This window comes from Panthera tigris, chromosome B1 (assembly GCF_018350195.1).
Source record: "Panthera tigris isolate Pti1 chromosome B1, P.tigris_Pti1_mat1.1, whole genome shotgun sequence".
Classification (NCBI taxonomy): domain Eukaryota; kingdom Metazoa; phylum Chordata; class Mammalia; order Carnivora; family Felidae; genus Panthera; species Panthera tigris.
This window is the reverse complement of record NC_056663.1, coordinates 49,084,862-49,104,302: the sequence shown is the minus strand read 5'-3', so window position 1 is coordinate 49,104,302 and position 19,441 is coordinate 49,084,862. Positions and strand designations below refer to the sequence as shown.

Genomic DNA, 19,441 nt, shown 5'->3' with positions numbered 1-19,441 from the left:
CTCGTGCTCTGTCTCTGTCTCTCAAAAATAGATACATGTTAAAAAAAATTTTTTTTAAAGATAATGAATTGAGAATAACATAGGAATTATATATAAGTGGCTATTCTTGAAGAATTTTTGCAGTTTAAACACCTTCTTTGTGTGTTTCTGTGCTATTTGTTTTCTGGACATTCTTTAGTGTCTAAAAACTCTTGTCCAAACTATTTTGAAAGGAAAACATTTCTCACAGGTTCATGGTTAGTCTCGTTTTTCCCCCTTTTAAAAAAATGTCCTTAAATGTAAACTGTGTTGCCAACAAAGTTCTATGTATGAGAGACTTAATTAGAAAGCTTCACATTGTTGATACTGAAAAATAGCCCTCACTGCCTGACCATACCACTCCTAATGTGGCCCTGTCAACCTGGGATTTTCTTTTACTGGGAACCTGGACATTTCCTTTACTTCTCTAGTGAATCGGATCCTGTTTTTCTGTATCTTACATCTTACTGTTTCTTGGTTTACATTTCATTTTGATTGAGGGCATTAGTAGCTCCCCATGAAAAGATGCACAGGAAATAGATTTTTGAGAATTTGCATTTTTGAAAATGTTTTCATCTTACCCATGTACTTGAATGGCCCTTTTTGTTTTTCTGGATCACAATTCTCCTCTGGAAATAATTTTCCTCTAGAATTTCGGGGGCATTGCTCCATTGTTTATTAGCTTATAGTGGTGCTCTTGACATTTCTGAAGATTTTTATATGATCTGTTTTATGTAATCTGTCCCTCCCACTGTCCTAGAACCTTGTATGATCTGTTTGTCACCAGTGTTCCTGAAATTTCACAATGACATACATGGGTATGGACCTCTTGGAATCTGAAAATTCCTACTCTTAAATTTTAAGATACTATTTTTTAAATTACTTTGTTGATAGTTTTTACCACCTTTCCCCCCTACCCCCCATTCTCTTCTCTATCAGGAATTCCTATTATCTACCTTTTTTTTTTGGGGGGGGGTTCTTTTTTCTCTCTGTCTTTTTGCCCTGTTTTCTGGGAGATTTCTCCAACCTCATCTTCTGATATGTCTATTTTTTCATTTTTGTCTCTTTTTTTTTTTAATTTTTTTAATGTTTATTTTTGAGAGAAACAGAGACAGAGCATGAGTGGGGGAGGGGTAGAGAGAGGGAGACACAGAATCCAAAGCAGGCCCCAGGCTCTGAGCCATCAGCAGAACCTGAAACGGGGCTCAAACCCGCAGACCATGAGATCATGACCTGAGCCAAAGTCAGATGCTTAGTTGACTGAGCCACCCAGGTGCCCTTGTCTGTCTTGTTTTTAATGAACTATCTGAAAGTTTTCCATTCTAAAATGGCATCCTAAGTCTTTTGAGGGTGCTATAAGCGCTCTGGATCTGGATCTGGATATTAATATACACATGTGAAAACACATTGAGCATTTAGTGTGCATCTGGCCATGAATTACCCTTTCCTCGTGTGGTTCACAGGTTCTCAACTGTGCCAGTACTAAACTCAGTTAAAGACCCTCTGCCTTTATCCCTTCCAAAGCCAGTCTCCAGTCTTCAGAAGCCGGGGGATTAGGAGGTGGACAACTGCTAGTGATACAGAATTGGGGAGGGCATCTAGGAATTCATCTGCTTTTTTTTTTTTAATTTTTTTTTTTTAACGTTTATTTATTTTTGAGACAGAGAGAGACAGATCATGAACAAGGGAGGGGCAGAGAGAGAGGGAGACACAGAATCTGAGACAGGTTCCAGGCTCTGAGCGGTCAGCACAGAGCCCGACACGGGCCTCGAACTCACGGACCGTGAGATCATGACCTGAGCCGAAGTCGGACGCTTAACTGACCGAGCCACCCAGGCGCCCCTGCTTTTTAAGTAACTTTCAGGAAGTTCACTGGGCCTGTTAAGTCAGTTACTTTAATCTTTTTTCCAAGCTTCCAGAAATGTGTTGTCTCCTCTGCATTATTTGGATATAGGTCTTAATATACCCATTTGCTTTTATTTTAGTGGGGCTTGGGAGGTATCAAAATCATATGTGTAGTTTCAAGCTATCATTTTAATCTAGAAGTCTATATTTTTTTATGTTAAATCAAATTTGCATTCCTAAATTAACTTAGTTGTGATATATTACTATTTTTTAATAAAACTGCTGGCTTCATTTTGCTCTTTAGGAGTTTTACAGATATGATTTAAGTGGAATTGGCTTGTGATTTTCCATTTTCGCTGTCCCTGTTTGATTTGTTTATTAAGGTTATACTAAATTCATAGTCCCCTTTCTTTCTATTCCCTGGAACAGTTTATGTAAGATGGAACGATAGCTTCCTTGAAAGTTTAATAAACTCACTTGTAAAATTATTTAGGCTTACTATTTGTTACAAGGATATTATAAACTCTTGATTATGTTTTCTTAGAAATTTGTCCATTTTGTCTTTTAATTTTATTGAGGTAAAAGTTGTATTTATTCACATATTTTTGTATCTCTGACAAATCTGTGGCTGTTTTTGTTAACAGTATTATTGTTCGGGTCTTTTTTTATCTTTTTTCCTACTGCGATCTCATTAAAGATCTGCCTGTTTTATCTTTTCAACAAACCAACATATAGTTTGGCAAAATATTTTATTCAGATTTCATATATATGTCTGTAGATTGAGATATGTTATGGAAAAGGCAAAGATGGAATTGTTCACTGAATTCTAAAATTTTTTTAATGTTTATGTATTTTTGAGAGAGAGAGACACAGAGTGATCAGGAGAGGGGCAGAGAGAGAGAGAGAGACACAGAATCTGAAACAGGCTCCAGGCTCTGAGCTGTCAGCACAGAGCCCAACATGGGGCTTGAACCCATGAACCAGGAGATCATGACCTGAGCCAAAGTTGGATGCTTAACTGACTGAGCCACCCAGGTGCCCCTGTTCACTGAATTCTAAACACTCGAGTTGAGGGGTACCCTTTGAAACTTGAAATACATATTTTTCTTTTTTTTTAATGTTTATTTATTTTGAGAGAGAGTGTGCATGTGCCTCATTGTGAAGATTCCAAATTTATTTCTAAAAATGACTAGCCTCAAGTAAAATCGTGGTGTATTATTTTTCATATTTTTAAGTTTATTTTGAGAGAGTGCGAGCACACACCAGCAGGGGAAGGGCGGAGAGAGAGGGAAAGAGAGAATCCCAAGAAGGCTCTGCACTGTCATTGCAGTGGAGCTCGATCTCAGGACCAAGAGATCACAACAACCTGAGCCGATATCAGGAGATGGGCGTTTAACAGACTGAGCCACCCAGGCACCCTGAAAAATATATTTTTCATAATAAAATGATATGGAAGAGGTCATCTTCAAATACTGTTGTTATCTAAAACTGGAGGTTTAAGAATAGTTCGGATAAACTTGTGTATGATAGATGTATGTAAGTTAAATCTAACAATCCTTTAAGTGCATGTTTTTTTGATTTAAAAAAAGAGAGAAAAAAGGTCCTGTGATCATAGAGCTGTGTTCATGAAGTAGTAAAAAGCTAAGTAGGTTCTTGGCTCCGTCTATTGTTTTATCTTCCTATTGTTAAACTTTTTATCTCTAACTTCTGAGGCTCTTTCATTAGCTTTTGTGCCCATATGTCGCATATACTTTGTCCTTGTTAATTTGCTGTACCCATAAATAACTACCTACTTTATCAGGTAAACTTTTCCCTGACTTTGTTTTACCTATTTATTTAGACTTCAAAATGTTTACACCTTAAATATTCTTAAAATGGCTGTATCTTCCTAGAAAATAGACACTTTATATTTTTTTCTCATTTGTATGTTTATTATCTCCTTAAACATACGTCTTTTGAGTAGATGGTGAACAGTATAGGATGGACTGGCTAGTGTAGGGACACAATATTTGTTGGTTAAGAACAATCTGTTATTCTTTGCGTGATCATGTATGAGTCACATGTTTTTTGTACATCTCTTCTTTAAATTTCTTGGACATTAATGTTTATTATTTACCATTCTGTAACTTGCCTGTGGTACATATAGTTAAATGTTTGATAAGTAGTTGGTAGTCTGACATGCTGGAATGGAAAAATTAGAAAATAGTATAATAATTTTGAAGTTTAAAATTTATAACATTCCATCTTTTTCCTTCTAATTGCCTCTTTTTAACCCATCCCTTTCAGCAATAGATGTCAGACTCCTCTTATAATTAACAGATATATCAGCTAGATATCTTCCATTAAAAAGGATATGGAGCAGAGGTGTTGATAGTTGAAAATATTTTTTGAAAATGTTTAAAACAAATTATTATTGAGCTCTTTTCAAAATGTGTAAGTTCTTCCTAGTCATTTGAAATACATTGTGGTTCTTATTCTTTCTATATAATTTTTGATTATTTTTTAAAGATCTCCAAGAGGTTTGTCTCATTCTCCTTGGGCTGTGAAAAAGATTAACCCTAGATGTAATGATCATTATCAAAGTATGTATCAAAAGAGGCTAATAGATGAAGCTAAGATTTTGAAAAACCTCCATCATCCAAACATTGTAGGTAAGTTTAAATTTATTTCGTAGCAGTATGTGTGTTTATTCAGAAACTGTGTATATAATCTCTTAACCAGTTTCACTAATAAAAATGAAGATGATGGTGGAGTTTGGCAAGAATCAAATTATTGTGACTGTTTTAGAATATAAATTATTATGTAATATTTGTAATGTTTATATATATTTAAAATTTCATGGGAATAAATATAGTCATTATGATGGTGGCACTGTAAAGAATTCAGGAATATACAATGATCTTATTTAGAGAATTTCCTTATTTTCTAATATAATTAAGACTGGTGAAACCATTATATTTAGGAAGGCATAGAGCATTTCATTTAAAAATATTTTAATTTGCAATACTGTTGGCAAGCACTGAAGTCATTTTAAATTATATCTACTGAATTAGTTTCATAAATAGTGGTTTCATTGTATTTTGTCAGTGTTACTCCAGACATGTTTTTGATCACTGTAAAAAAACATAAATACAGTTGTTCTTCCCTATTCTAGTAAGAAAATATCCTGTTTTCTTTAAGGTTATCGTGCTTTCACTGAAGCCAGTGATGGTAGTCTGTGTCTTGCTATGGAATATGGAGGGGAAAAGTCTTTAAATGACTTAATAGAAGAACGAAATAAAGACAGCCAAGATCCTTTTCCAGCAGCCATAATTTTAAAAGTTGCTTTGAACATGGCGAAAGGGTTAAAGGTAACCATGCCATTATATTTTAAATGACTTCTGTGGGACTTTATATACCTAATTACAAGGTGGGATTTTTTTTTTTTTCCCCAAAAGAGGTAGTTGCCTTAAGTTAAAGTCTTTACAAACTCACATATTGCATAGTGCACTATTTCCTTGTTTTGATCAGCAAAGTATTGTTTGAAGCCTTTACGTAGCCTGAAATAACCCAACCCAGGTAGTTTTGTTTATAGAGATCTTGTGTTAGGTGTAGTTAAAAGGATTAATCAGTTTAACACAAATTTAGTAATTATTCCTGGGGGTGCAGCCTAACCCTTCTTTCATGTAAATAAACCTCTTAAAATTGTCTTGTGGGATGTTAAGTTTTGAACATCAGTTTACATGTGTGGGTTAAATGAAAAAAGCTCTCTCAATGTTATGCAAATAAATTGTTGTGACTTTTGATAGATACTGTGTAAAGAAGGAAAACTTTTGTTTTAAAGTTTATTTATATATTTTTAGAGAGAGAGTGCAAGAGAGAGCAGGGGAGGAGCAGAGAGAGGGGAAGACAGAATCCAGAGCAGGCCCCATGTTGTCAGTGAGGAGCCTGACTTGGGGCTTGAACTCACAAGTGTTGAGATCATGACCTGAGCGAGATCAAGAGTTGGACACTTAACTGACTGAACCACCCAGGAACCCCGGGAAAAGAATTATTTATCCTAATAACCAAACAGAAGTAATGCTGGTTCTAAAACACCATTGAATGACTCAAAAGTGGATCATGATTGATACTGATATCAAAGTCGCATGTTAGGAGTTAGTATGTAAGCCAATTTGACAATAAATTATATTCTTTAAAAAATAAATAAAAGAAAAAAATAATTGTATTAGTTTTGGGGCACCTGGGTGGCTCAGTCGGTTAAGCATCTGACTCTTGATTTCAGCCCAGGTCATGAACTCCCAGATCGTGAGATCAAGCCCCATGTCGGGCTCCGTACTGACAGTGTGGAGCCTGCTTGGGATTCTTTCTGTCCCTCTCTCTCTGGCCCTCCCCAGCTCACTTGCACTCTCTCTCCCTCTCTCCCTCTCTTTCAAAATAAATAAGTAAACTTTTAGAAAAATAATAAATTAAGCACAGTAAGTGTTCCAAGATACATACCAAAAATTGTCTCTGCAGTATTTTCAAACCCAGCTCACAGAGTAGATGCTCAGATGCTGATGAACAAATAACAGTGTAGCAAGATTATTTTTGATTATGGGTGAGTAACATTACTAAGAAAGAGTTGATGTGTAAAACAAAATTTAGTCTTAGATTACACTTCTGCTTCCTCTTCTGCTTGTGACCTCTGTGTAGCCCTTAGTCATCTGTTCTGCATCACCTCAGTCATTTGAGAAAAGTGTGCCTCATTGTGAAGATCCCAAATTTACTTCTAAAAATGACTAGCCTCAAGGAAAATTTGGTGTATTTTTAAAAATATATTTGTATTATTTAGAGAGAGAGAGCCATGAGCAGGGGAGGGGCAGAGAGAGGGAGAGAGAGAATCCCAAGCAGACTCCCCACCCCGCCTTAGAGCCTGTTGGGGGGCTCAATCTCACGAACCATGAGATCATGACTGACTGAGCCACCCAGGTGCTCCAGTTGTGGTATATTTTTAAAGCTGCAGTGTCTTCTTCTAATAGACAAGTATGAGATGAGTTTGAAAATAAAAAAGTTAGCTTACCTATAAATGGACATTGATTTTCAAAGACTCCTTTAGGTCTGGTCAGTATGGCGGACTATGGTAACAAAGGATGTTCCCTGGTCTGACTTCAGATAGTTTGAAATGATGAACAGATACAATCCTGCAGTTCAGGAAGGGAGTTCAAGTTGTTATTTTTGTTTGAAGGTTATCCTATATTTTTATCAGTTTATATATTTGCTCATATGTATTAAATTTCAACTGTTTTAGTATCTACACCAAGAAAAGAAACTGCTTCATGGAGACATAAAGTCCTCAAATGTTGTAATTAAAGGTGATTTTGAAACAATTAAAATCTGTGATGTAGGAGTCTCTCTACCACTGGATGAAAATATGACTGGTAAGTAGTATTTTTTTTTAACTTTATTTTTATGCAATTTTTAGGTTTCTAATTTTTACATATTTAAATAGGTAATAAGTTTATATACTTAAAATTAAAAACTATGTATAAAAAGTATACAATAAATAATACCACTCCTTTCCTGTCTCTCTTCCACCCAGCCTCCAGCCCCCTGCTTTGTCACACCAATATAAATTATTGCATTTTTATTAATATACTTTAACTGAAGATAACTTTAGGAACTATTTCTAACCTGGCTTGGGATTTTTATGTGGTAAAAGATCTGGGAGTAGAAAACAGTTTTAATAAGGTTTTATAAAGGAACTCATTTAGTTTCGCATAATGTTAAGATTGGGGAAACTGGTAGAAGAAGAAATGGGTGGAAGAAGGAGAGAGGGGTGCTAATAAAGCTAGATCTTCTGCTGCTTGCCCTTTGGCCTGCCCCGACTCCTTCTCTGATGTAAATACTGACCATTCTCGACTCCTTCTTCTCTGATATAAATACTGACCATTCTCAGCGAATTTAAGATCTTGGTAAGAACCAAGAGCCAGCATCATAAAGAAGGTCCCTGCTTTAAACATGTTATTTAATAAATAACATTTAAATGTGCTTCTTCATATGAGTATGTGGTAAAATGAAGGTTAATGAATGCTGTTTAGAACTTTTGTACGCTTTTTTTTTTTATGTTTATTTATTTTCGAGAGAGAGAGCACGAGCAGGGTAGAGGCAGAGAAAGAGGGAGACACAGAATCTGAAGCAGGCTCCAGATTCCGAGCCATCAGCACAGAGCCCGATGCGGGCTCGAACTCAAAAACCGTGAGATATGACCTGAGCCGAAGTCAGACGCTCAACCAACTGAGCCACCCAGGCGCCCCAGAACTTTTGTACACTTTAATTTCTAGTAAAAATCAGCGAGTTAAGTGAAGAAAAAAGCCAAGATGAATAGAGTGACTTTATAAAGATGTCTGTATTCATTCATAAAGATAGGACTGTTATGAGCCTTTAGGCTATATAACTGCTACCAAGTTGAAACTTTCGAAAATAAAGGAGAAATTATGAAACAGGATGCAAGTAAGATATTTTTGGCATAATTTTCTCAATCCTTAGTAGGTCAAATAGACAAAACTAAGATGTAGAATATCTGAGTAGATAATAAGGTGAATCTCTACGCATCCAAGTATTTATTAAACCTGAACGCACATAAAGTTACGAGAACCTGAGATTACCTTGTCCTCAGTGCTGCAAATCTAGAAATTAGTGACACAATTGGAAACAAAACACCCACATTTTTTAAGAATTTAAAATATTTGTAAATAATTCTTAGCTGAAATCAAATTCCAGCTATACTGTATTTAGAAAATCAAAACCTATTTGATATGGTCAATACTACTCAAAGCAAAACATTTTCATTATTTAACCTTTATGAAACTAAGTTTGAGTTCTGAATTCACATCAGGTAAAAAAATAATTGAAGCCTTAGAGACAGAAAGCAGAAGTGAATGAATAAATCCATAAATTCTGCATTATCCCAACATGATCTGTTTTATTTTTGAACATGTCAAAGTTCATGGTTTGTAAACATGTGAAGTTCAACCTTGATACATGTTCAAACATAACCATGAAAATTTTGTGAAAGAATGATGAATGGGAATTTTCCTGAGGTGATGTTAAGTATTATAAAGCCACAGTAGTGAAAGCAGTGATATTCCTGCCAAAATAGGCAGAAAAATGTAAGGAGTCAAGTAGTCCCAAATATATCAAATTTATTATATAACACTGACGTTTAGTAGTATTGAGAAAGAAGTAGTTGAATCAGTAAATGATGATGTGTGGACATTTTAGAAAAAATAAAGCTATTTTCCATTCTCAGTCTAATCCTTGTAGGATTAAGATGTGAGGATTAGGATTTTAAAATGTTAAAAAAGAGTAGTGAAAAAAATTACAGGTAAATAATTCATTAAAATTGGGCTTAAGGACACTAAAACTAGAAACCATTTTATGTTATGTTATTTTTTCAGGAGTAGGATTTAGTGATTCATTATTACATCTAACACCCAGTACTCTTCCTAACAAGTGCCCTCCTTAATGCCTATCACCCATCTAGCCCATCCCCGCCCAACACCCCACCAGCAACCCTCAGTTTTGTTCTCTGTATTTAAGAGTCTCTAATGGTTTGTCTCCTCTCTGTCTTTATCTTATTTTTCCTCCCCTTCCCCCATGTTCATCTGTTTTGTTTCTCAAATTCCACACATGAGTGAAATCATGTATTTGTCTTTGGCTGACTTCCAAATTAGCTTAACATGTACTCTCATACGCTAAGTAGAAGTTGCAATTTAGGTTATCATTCAGTATCATATCAGGTATCATTCAGGTTAGGATAAGTTTTGCTGTGGTAGCATACACCCTCAAAAACTTCAGTGGCTTAAAGCAACCACAGCTTTTTCAAGCTACAGATCCATTATGGCTATGTTTCTCATTTTTAGGACCTAAGCGGCTAGAACATCCGCTATACGGAACACTGCTGTCACTGTACATATGGAGGGTAAAAAGGCTCCAGAGCTGTGCAGTACAGTAGCCACTAGCTACATACAGTTATTGAAATTAATAAATATTTGAAAAGTTTAAAAATTGATTTCCTCAGCCACCCTAGCCACTTTTCAAGTGCTCAGTAGCTGCCTGTGGTTAGTGCCTACCATATTGGGACAATGCAGATATGGAACATTTTTATTACCACAGAAAGTTCTGTTGGAAAGTGCTGCTCCACAAGTCTTGCACTAACAATTAAATACCCCAGATTAGAAATGACACAAGGCACTTCTTTCACAACTCACTGACCAGAACAAGTCAGATGGCTCCATCCAACCTTGACAGGCCAAAAAGTGCATCCATCTTTGTGTCCAGATGGGGGGAGAGTATGACCTACTTGATGAACAGCACTGGTAACTGCTAAAATGGTACAGTCTTTTCAGAGGGCAATTTGGAAATCTATATTTAAAAAACAAAACAAAACAAAAAAAAACCTTTCAAAATGCCCTTTGATCCTATAATTCATTCCCAAGAACATATTCCAAAAAATAATTGGGCACTGCAGACATTTTTTATAGTAATCCGATATATTAATTTCTGCAAAACCAAGAGACTTAGGCTTGTAGAAGAAATAGAGTTAAGACAGAAGAATCAAAACTCATGCAGTGTTGAAAACACAGCAGTAACGAAAACGATAACTATCCTGATAAAAATAATAACACGTGAAATCTTCACTGGTGCCCAGCATCAGCCCATCCTGCGAAGCCATAAACCCTGGGTTTGTGCTTCCTTGAAGGTGTATATTTGAGGGCATTTATTTTCAATACATACTTTTAATTAAAAACTTGATCTGGCTTTCTCAAAAACACATGTGTAAGCCTGGGGGAAATGTCTCTGCAGCTCCTTTACCAGCACTCTCTGCTTCATCAATATATGCTTATAGTCAGCATAGCTGACTAAACCAGCCATGCATTAAGAGAAGGCAGTTCTCTTCTTTTTTCTCTTGGGCTAAGGCTTTCTCTTTATGAGGAAGTTTACTCCTAAGCACTTTAAAAATAACAGGTGCTGGGAGAGAAATTAATCTTTTTTTACTGAATTGTGTATGTACTAACTTATAAAAATATACATTGTAGCAGAATAGACTATGCAAAACTTTAGGCGAATGTCCACCAGTAAGGGGTGGTTTAATTTATTGTACCACCAAACAATAGAATGTTATTAAAATGATACAGGTTTATATTTGTAGGAATGGTATATCCAGATATATTGAGTGAGATGAACAGATCGTAAAATAGCACTTAAATATGTACACATTAAGAAAAGTTTGGGAAAAAATACACCTAAATCTTTAAAAGTTTTCTTTTTCTTTTCTTTTTTTTTCTTTTTAACATTTACTCATTTTTGAGAGACAGATTGTGAGTGGAGGAGAGGTAGAGAGGGAGACACAGGATATGAGGCAGGCTCCAGGCTCTGAGCTGTCAGCACAGAGCCCAACGCAGGGTTTGATCTCACAGACTGCGAGATCATGACCTGAGCTGAAGTTGGATGCTTAACCAACTGAGCCACCCTGGCGCCTCTTTACAAGTTATTTTTAAGTTTTGTGTTTCAGTAGGTGGTATATTCCCATGTTTCACAACTATAATATAAGGTGTGCTGTGACAAGCCCAGTTTTAACAGTGGTTATCTCTAGATTATTTAACAAATATTGTTAATACTTAGTATGGCCAAGCACTGTGCGAGGTATTATGAATATAGAGGAAAATAGGATAGACACAGTCCTTACCCTTTCTTAAGAATTTTTGTATGTTATTTTTTTATTGATTTTAATTAATTGATTATAGTTTGATTTAATTATAGTTAGCACACAATATTATGTTAGTTTCAGGTGTATGATAAACCTACACATTACGCTATGCTTTCCCAAGTGTAGCTACCATCTGTCACCATACAATGCTATGCTGTAACTTTCATCCCTATGACTTATTCTTTCCATAACTGGAAACTGTATCTCCCTTTCACTCATTTTGCCCATGCCCCGCATCCCTCTCCCCTCTGGCAACCATCAGTTCTCTGAATTTGTAGGTAGGTCTGGTTTCTGCTTTTTGTTTGTCTTTAATGATGATTTTTAAAATGATTTAAAATGATTTTCTTTTAAAAAAATTTTTTTAATGTTTATTTTTGAGAGAGAGAGTGAGCTGGGGAGGGGCAGGGAGATAGGCAAACAGAGGATCTGAAGCAGGCTCTGCACTGACAGCAGAGAACCCAATGCAGGGCTCAAACTTAGAAACTGTGAGATCATGACCTGAACTGAAGTTGGACACTTAACTGAACCACCCAGGCGCCCCTGGAATTGTTTTCTTAATTTCTTTTTCTACTTTGTTATATATATATATATACATACACTTAGTATATAGAGAGCAACAGATTTCTGTATATTAATTTTATATCCTGAAACTTTACTGTATTCATTTATTACTTCTAATGGGTTTTTGGTGGAGTCTTTAGGGTTTTCTGTGCAAAGCATCATCTCATCTGCAGCTTACTTCTTCCTTACTAAGTTGGATGTCTTTTATTTTTTTTTTTCTTGTCTGATTACAATGGCTTGGACTTCTAGTACTATGTTGAATAAAAGTGGCACAAGTGGACATCCTTACATTGTTCCTGATCTTAGAGGAAAAGTTCTCAGTTTTTCATCGAGACTGATGTTAGCTGTGGTTTTCCATTTATGGCCTTTATTATGTTGAGGTATATTTCCTCTAAACCCACTTTGTTTTATGAATTTTCATCATGAACAGATGTCAAATTTTGTCAAAAGCCTTTTCTGCGTCTTTTGAGATGATCATATGATTTTTTTTTAAGTTTATTTATTTTGAGAGAGAGAGAGAGCACACATATGCAAATAGGGGAGGGACAGAGAAAAAAGGAGAGAAAGAATCCCAGACAGGCTTTGTGCTGTCAGCTCAGAACCCAACACAAGGCTTGATCTGATCTCACGGACTGTGAGATCACGACCTGAGCCAAAATGGAGAGTCAGACACTTTTAACCGACTGAGCAACCCAGGTGCCTCAAGATGATCATATGATTTTTATCCTTTGTTTTGTTGGTATGGTTAATCACATTGATTGATTTATCAATCTTAAACCGTCTTTGCATCCCTGGAATAAAATCCATTGATTATGGTGAAGGATCCTTTTAATTATACCATTGTATGCAGTTTGCCAATATTTTATTGAGGATTTTTACATATATGTTCATCAGGGATATTGGCTGGTAGTTTTATTGGGTTTTTTTGTTTTTGTTTTTTGTTTTTGTAGTGTCTTTATCTAGTTTTGGTATCAGGACAATGCTGACCTTGTAGAATACATTTGAATTTTTTTTTTAATGTTTATTTTTGAGAGGGAGAGAGACAGACAGAACATGAGCGAGGGAGGGGCAGAGGGAGGAAGAATCAGAACTTGAAGCAGACTTCAGGCTCTAAGCTGTTAGCACAGAGCCCGACATGGGGCTTGAACTCACGAACTGCGAGATCATGACTTGAGCCAAAGTTGGATGCTCAACTGACTGAGCCACCCAGGCACCCTGTAGAATATACTTGGACGTTCTCCTTCCTCTTCTGTTTTTTTCAGTTCTTAACCCTTTTACTGTTCATAATCTAGGACAGCAAGCTGCTCTTGAATAATGTACAGCATAATGACTGTTATGATAGAAGGGATTATATAAACACGACAGTGCCACTTAACACAGCCTAGATGTTGAGAAAGGCCTTCCTAAATAAATAATGTTTCGGCTAAGAATTGAAGAATGAGGAGAAGCTCCAGTTTAATTATTTTTCAGTTTGGCATAATGACCATGAGAACTAAATCAGGTAATGTCTGCTTATCCTTTTTGAATGTAGCAAAGGGCAATAAAATATCCGTCGTTTCTGTATTGACAAAAAAGAATGAGTCAACCATCAGTTGATGATCACACCAGACTTTTGTCAGAACAATCCATCTTCACAGAGAAGCAGTCTTGATCAGTAACATATGTGGGGGAACCACGTCCATTATGTTTAAATTCTAATCTCACGCTTGGGCAAATATCCACCGGCATATAGGAAATGCACTTGGCTGGCATCTCCAATTGGAGGTGATGTATTAGATCCTGAGCTCTAGAAAGCTATTTGGTGTGGTACATCCCTGTAGGAATTTGACCAACATAGAATGAGGTATGACTGACTCCTTAACCTTATCACCAGACTCACTGCCCTTGTCGACCATGTCTAGACTCTTACCTAGTCAGGCATTCTATTAGGTGCCTCTTAGGTACAAGGTGGGATGGGGGAAAACCTTCAGGGAGCTTATACTGGACATGACTGCCTTCCAATGTGTACTGTCCGAAAGCTGGTGTAAGTGAAAAGGCTCTCATAGAGACATCTTTCATCCTTGCCACCCGATGCTGGGTGCTGCCCCAGTCTGGCTTCTTCGTTCTCACTCTGTCTTCAGAGTGTACTTATTAGATGTACCCCCCCCCCCCGAGAATGTTGAATGAATGAATTAATGAGTGCTTGTCTACTGGCTCTTTGGTTTCCTGAGTGCGAGATTCTCATTTTTCCCTCTCCCTCCTCCCATTTGTTCTGTCTTTATTAATGTGAGAGGGAGAAAGGAAGGGAGGAAGGGAGGGAAGGAAGAAGGAAATGGAAATATGAGTAGGCCTATGTCATTCCTGGGCAGAAGCTTTCAGAGCCAATGTGTGATTTGACCCTTATCCTTTCCCCTGACATAGCAATTACAGAAGCAGAGAAATGGTACTTCTCTCTGCCTGATGACAGTATGGTTTGAAAATGGAGAAGCTGGAGCACAGAGATGCATTGATCTGTTCACAGTCACACAACTCGCAAATGCCTTTAAACCCAGGCAAGGCAGTCTGGCTCCGGAGTCTGTGCTCTTGACATCCACAGTCTCTCTGTATTCCTGCCCCCTCCTAAGAGAATTGCTATTTCTCTACACCCTTGCCAACTGACTAGCTTTTTAATATTTAACAATCTGATAAGGAAAAAGTAATTCTTACTAATGAGATTGAGTGTATTTTCGTGTTTACTGTCTACATTTCTTAACCTTTAAAACTACCTGCTAAATCATTTGCCCATTTTTCTTTGGGTTGCTTGCCTTTCTTAGTGATTTCTAATGCTTGCCCTTATGACCGACTTACTTGTACTCATTTCAGTGACTGACCCCGAGGCCTGTTACATTGGCACCGAGCCTTGGAAACCCAAGGAAGCTTTGGAAGAGAATGGTATTATTACTGACAAGGCAGACATATTTGCCTTTGGCCTGACTCTGTGGGAAATGATGACTTTATCTATTCCACACATTAATCTTCCAGATGATGATGATGATGATGAAGGTATAGCCACATATTTTTTAAACATAAATCCCAGTCTATTCAGTTTGAACTAAAGATTAGCTTATAAAATTATATTTTATCTATTACATTGAAACTTAAAACAGATGTTGTTTGATTTAGTGGTAGTGGCATGAGATGTGGATTATATTACTACTGACTAACTTGGTGCTATCTCAGTTTTCTCTCATATAAATGAGTTGTAGCTTAATTGATAATAGGGAGATAAATTGAGAAAATCCTATAGAGCAAAACGTTTCCTTAAAAGTTCCTCTTGTCTTGTGGTAGGGTCCCCTCCCTAAGAAAATAAAAAAAAAAAACAAAACCAAAAAACCTCAAGGCAACCTGGCTGCATGCATATGTGACAACATCCCTCATGACCTTGTAACATGAGACCACTCAATCAGACCGCATGTTTGTGTGTTACCGTATATGGGAGACAAAGAAATAGAAAACATAAAAAAACTATGCCACGTGGCGTTCGGGGCTCAGTTCTTCGGGTACGAGCCCCACTGAGCCATGCCGGCACGAATAAAGTTGCTTCCTGGAAAGAAAAGCCTCCATGTCACGACTCTGTGTGAGAATCCTGCCACTACAGTCTAAGGAAAAGATTGGAAAGCTATCACAGTAAGAGGGTGGGGGTTGTAACCTATAAACCGTGACAGTATCTAATCTTCACCACGGCAGGATAATTGAAGAGATGGCCTGTGCATACCGAAAACATAGTGGACGAGGAGATCTTGTTTTGGGAGGGTGAGTTTGAGCAGTTGCTAAGCTTTTCCATGACTTAAAAGTTATTTTGTTTGTTTCAATCTCCAATGCCTTCACGAGCAGATAAAACTTTTGATGAAAGTGACTTTGATGATGAAGCCTACTATGCAGCTTTGGGGACAAGGCCACCCGTTAATATGGAAGAGCTGGATGAAACGTACCAGAAAGTAATTGAACTCTTCTCTGTATGCACTAATGAAGACCCTAAGGATCGCCCTTCTGCCGCACACATCGTGGAAGCTTTGGAAATGGATGTCCAGTGATCACCTCATATTCATGACTGCTGAGCTTTCCAGATGGCTCATGTGTATAACTGTTCTGTTTACTGTAATATATAGTTACTGTGATAATCCATAGTTATTAGGCTTTTTGGAAGTGGCCTGTCTTAGGACCGTAGCACCTAGTTAACACTTGAACAGTTACAATATTTCTTACCATGCTTATGATGATAAGCATTTGAGATTGTAGTAGGTTTTCTAGAAAGTTTAAGAAACTAGCTACTCAAATATTTGGATTTGTACATACATACAGATTTAAAACACTAGCAGTAATAAAATGCTGTAAACTGTATGTCTAACATTGATTTGGATTGAGTGACCATCACTCACATATTGTGTTTCTCACATATTCTTTATTTTTAATGGATCTGTTGAAAGCACTTTGCACAGTACAACTTAAGTCTACTTTTGCTTATCTTTTAAACCATTAACCTTTTTGCTGGCCTTTTTGGGCTGATGTGCTCCTTATTAAATATGGTCACTGGAAGCCACGAGAAATGGCTCAAAAGACTAGCTCCTTGGGTATTTCCAGACATTTTTGGTTAAGGCTTGTTTTGCGCTCTTGGGTCTCCCCCGATCTTTGGCTTTTGCTTTATTTATTAAATGTATTTTCTGTATTGAGATCCCTTTTTTATTTTTTGTTTAATCTATACCTTAAGCATATCACAGTTCTGGTGTAAAAATAATAAAACTAATAGAATGATATAGAATAAAGGAGACTGTAGTTACCAGGTGTCTTGTTTTAGATTTCATTAATTTGAGTGTCATTAGGTGTGTTGAGTGAATGTGGTAGGTTTGTTTCTCTCTTGTGCCCTCATTTGTTAATCTGAAATGAAGGTGATGATTTGGATCAGGATCTTCCATCTGTGTGCCACAGAAGCCACCTGGGAATTTTTAGTTAATGAATTGTCCCTGTGACTCCAGGTGATACACCCAGACTTGACTGTGGGAAGCAATGTGGAGAAACGGGAACCTTTTGCATTGTTGGTGGGAATGCAAACTGGTGCAGCTGCTCTGGAAAACAGTGTGGAGGTTCCTCAAAAAATTACAAATAGATCTACCCTATGACCCAACAATAGCACGGTTAGGAATTTACCCAAGGGATACAGGAGTGCTGATACATAGGGGCACTTGTACCCCAGTGTTTATAGCAGCACTTTCAACAATAGCCAAACTATGGAAAGAGCCTAAATGTCCATCAACTGATGAATGGATAAAGAAGATGTGGCATATATATATACAATGGAATATTACTTGGTGATCAAAAAGAATGAAATCTTGCCATTTGCAACAACATGGACGGAGCTGAAAGGTATGCTAAGTGAAATAAGTCAGAGAAAGATCATGTTTTCACTCATGTGGACCTTAAGGAACTTAACAGAAGACCATGGGGGAAGGGAAGAAAAAAAAAGTTACAAGCAGGGAGGGAGGCAAACCGTAAGAGACTCTTAAATACAGAGGACAAACTGAGGGTGGTGGGGGAGAGGGGGAAATGGGTGATGGGCATTGAGGAGGGCAATTGTTGGGATGAGCACTGGGTGTTGTATGTAAGTGATGAACCGTGGGAATCTACCCCCAAAAACCAAGAGCATGCTTTACACACTGTATGTTAGCCAATTTGACAATAAATCTTATTTTTTTTTTTAAATCACCTTGGGGGGTTCCTGGATGGCTCAGTCGGTTAAGCGTTCAACTCTTGGTTTCAATTCAGGTCATGATCTCATGGCTTCATGGGTTTGAGCCCTGCATCGGGCTCTGTGCTGGCAGTGCAGAGCCTGCTTGGGGTTTTCTCTCCCTTTCTCTGCCCCTCCCCAACTTGTACTGTCTCTGTCTCTCTCAAAATAAATAAACTTAAAAAATAATTACTGTCGGGGCGCCTGGGTGGCTCAGTCAGTTAAGCATCCAACTCTTGGTTTTGGCTCAAGTCATGATCTCTCGGTTCATGAGCTCGAGTCCCAAGTCAGGCTCTGCACTGACAGCATGGAGCCTGTTTGGGATTCTCTCTCCCAATCTCTCTGACCCTCCCCAACTCACACCTGCTCTCTCAAAGAAACAAACTTAAAAAAAAAAACCTGAAAGCTGACTTCTAGAAAAATCTGAACAGTTTTGCACCCTGATATTTAGTTACCCTCACTTTGACTTCTATGTGATTTCATTCTTAATAGGTCTGCTAAGCTCACAAGGTAGTGTCTCTCTTGGTCCATTCTCCTGAATTACAGCTCAGGGATACTTTTTATCCCTGAGAAATTTGTGTCCACTTCCTACAGTTGGAATATCTAAATGGGAACAAACTAATGCCCAAGGACCGCACATTGACCAGGCTTGTCGATGGCAGGCACTGCAAAATGATCCCGCATGCTTTCCATCTTGTGTCTGAATAGAGCCTTGAAGTCCTCAACACAGAGTTGCAGAAAATTTGCTACCAACTGTAAGAACATTTTTTATTCTTATTCTGGAACTTGTTCTTTAAGTCTCAGATGTTGCCTTCCTTTTGGCCATTTGCCTCATTTTCAGAAAAGTAATGTGACTGGTTGGAGGATACAGTGGGACTAATCTTTTTGCTGTATTAATTATAATTAATTATAGTTAGCAAATAAACAGGCTCCTCCCAAGTAGCTTTCTCACTTCCCAGAAAATCTCCCTTTGCTATCAGTGTAAGGCCTCCAAGAGCCTTTTGCATCTCTAGAAAATGGAGACAGGGGCGCCTGGGTGGCTCAGTTGGTTAAGCGTCCGACTTCAGCTCAGGTCATGATCTCACAGTTCATGGGTTCAAGCCCCGTGTTGGGTTCTGCACTGCCAGCTTGAAGCCTGGAGCCTGCTTCGGATTCTGTGTCTCCCTGTCTGTTCCTCCCCTGCTTGTGCTTGTGCTTGCGCTCTCTCTCTCTCAAAAAGAAAATGGGGATAAGTAGCTGCTCAAGAAATGTTGAGGATTATTTATTGCCTCCTGGTTCCTACTTTAATTGACAATTTGTTGATTGAAATTAGAGATTTATAAATAAAATACTATATATAGGGGTGTCTATGTGGCTCAGCCCATTTAGTGTCTGACACTTGATTTTGTCTCAGGTTATGATCTCATGGTTGTGAGATTGAGCCCCGAGTTTGGATCCGCTCTGGGTGTGAAGCCTGCTTGGGATTCTCTCTCTCCCTTTCCCTCTGCCCTGTGTGCATGTGCTCTCAAAAAAAGTAAATAAAAAAATATATATATAAACTTGTGGGA

General features: G+C 37.6%; 1 protein-coding gene across 3 annotated transcripts in view; it reads left to right on the top strand.

The window, feature by feature from the left end:
• The window catches only part of PBK (PDZ binding kinase), a 28,229-nt gene extending 11,275 nt beyond the window's left edge, over positions 1–16,954 (top strand). For all 3 annotated transcript variants that reach the window (XM_007097105.3, XM_042983524.1, XM_042983525.1), the window contains exons 4-8: positions 4,372–4,514; positions 5,044–5,213; positions 7,133–7,262; positions 14,996–15,175; positions 16,007–16,954. In XM_007097105.3, the coding sequence (XP_007097167.1) occupies positions 4,372–4,514; positions 5,044–5,213; positions 7,133–7,262; positions 14,996–15,175; positions 16,007–16,206 (823 nt within the window). In that variant the 3' untranslated portion in view covers positions 16,207–16,954. The remainder of the gene's footprint in view (positions 1–4,371; positions 4,515–5,043; positions 5,214–7,132; positions 7,263–14,995; positions 15,176–16,006) is intronic.
• Positions 16,955–19,441: the final 2,487 nt, after the last annotated feature.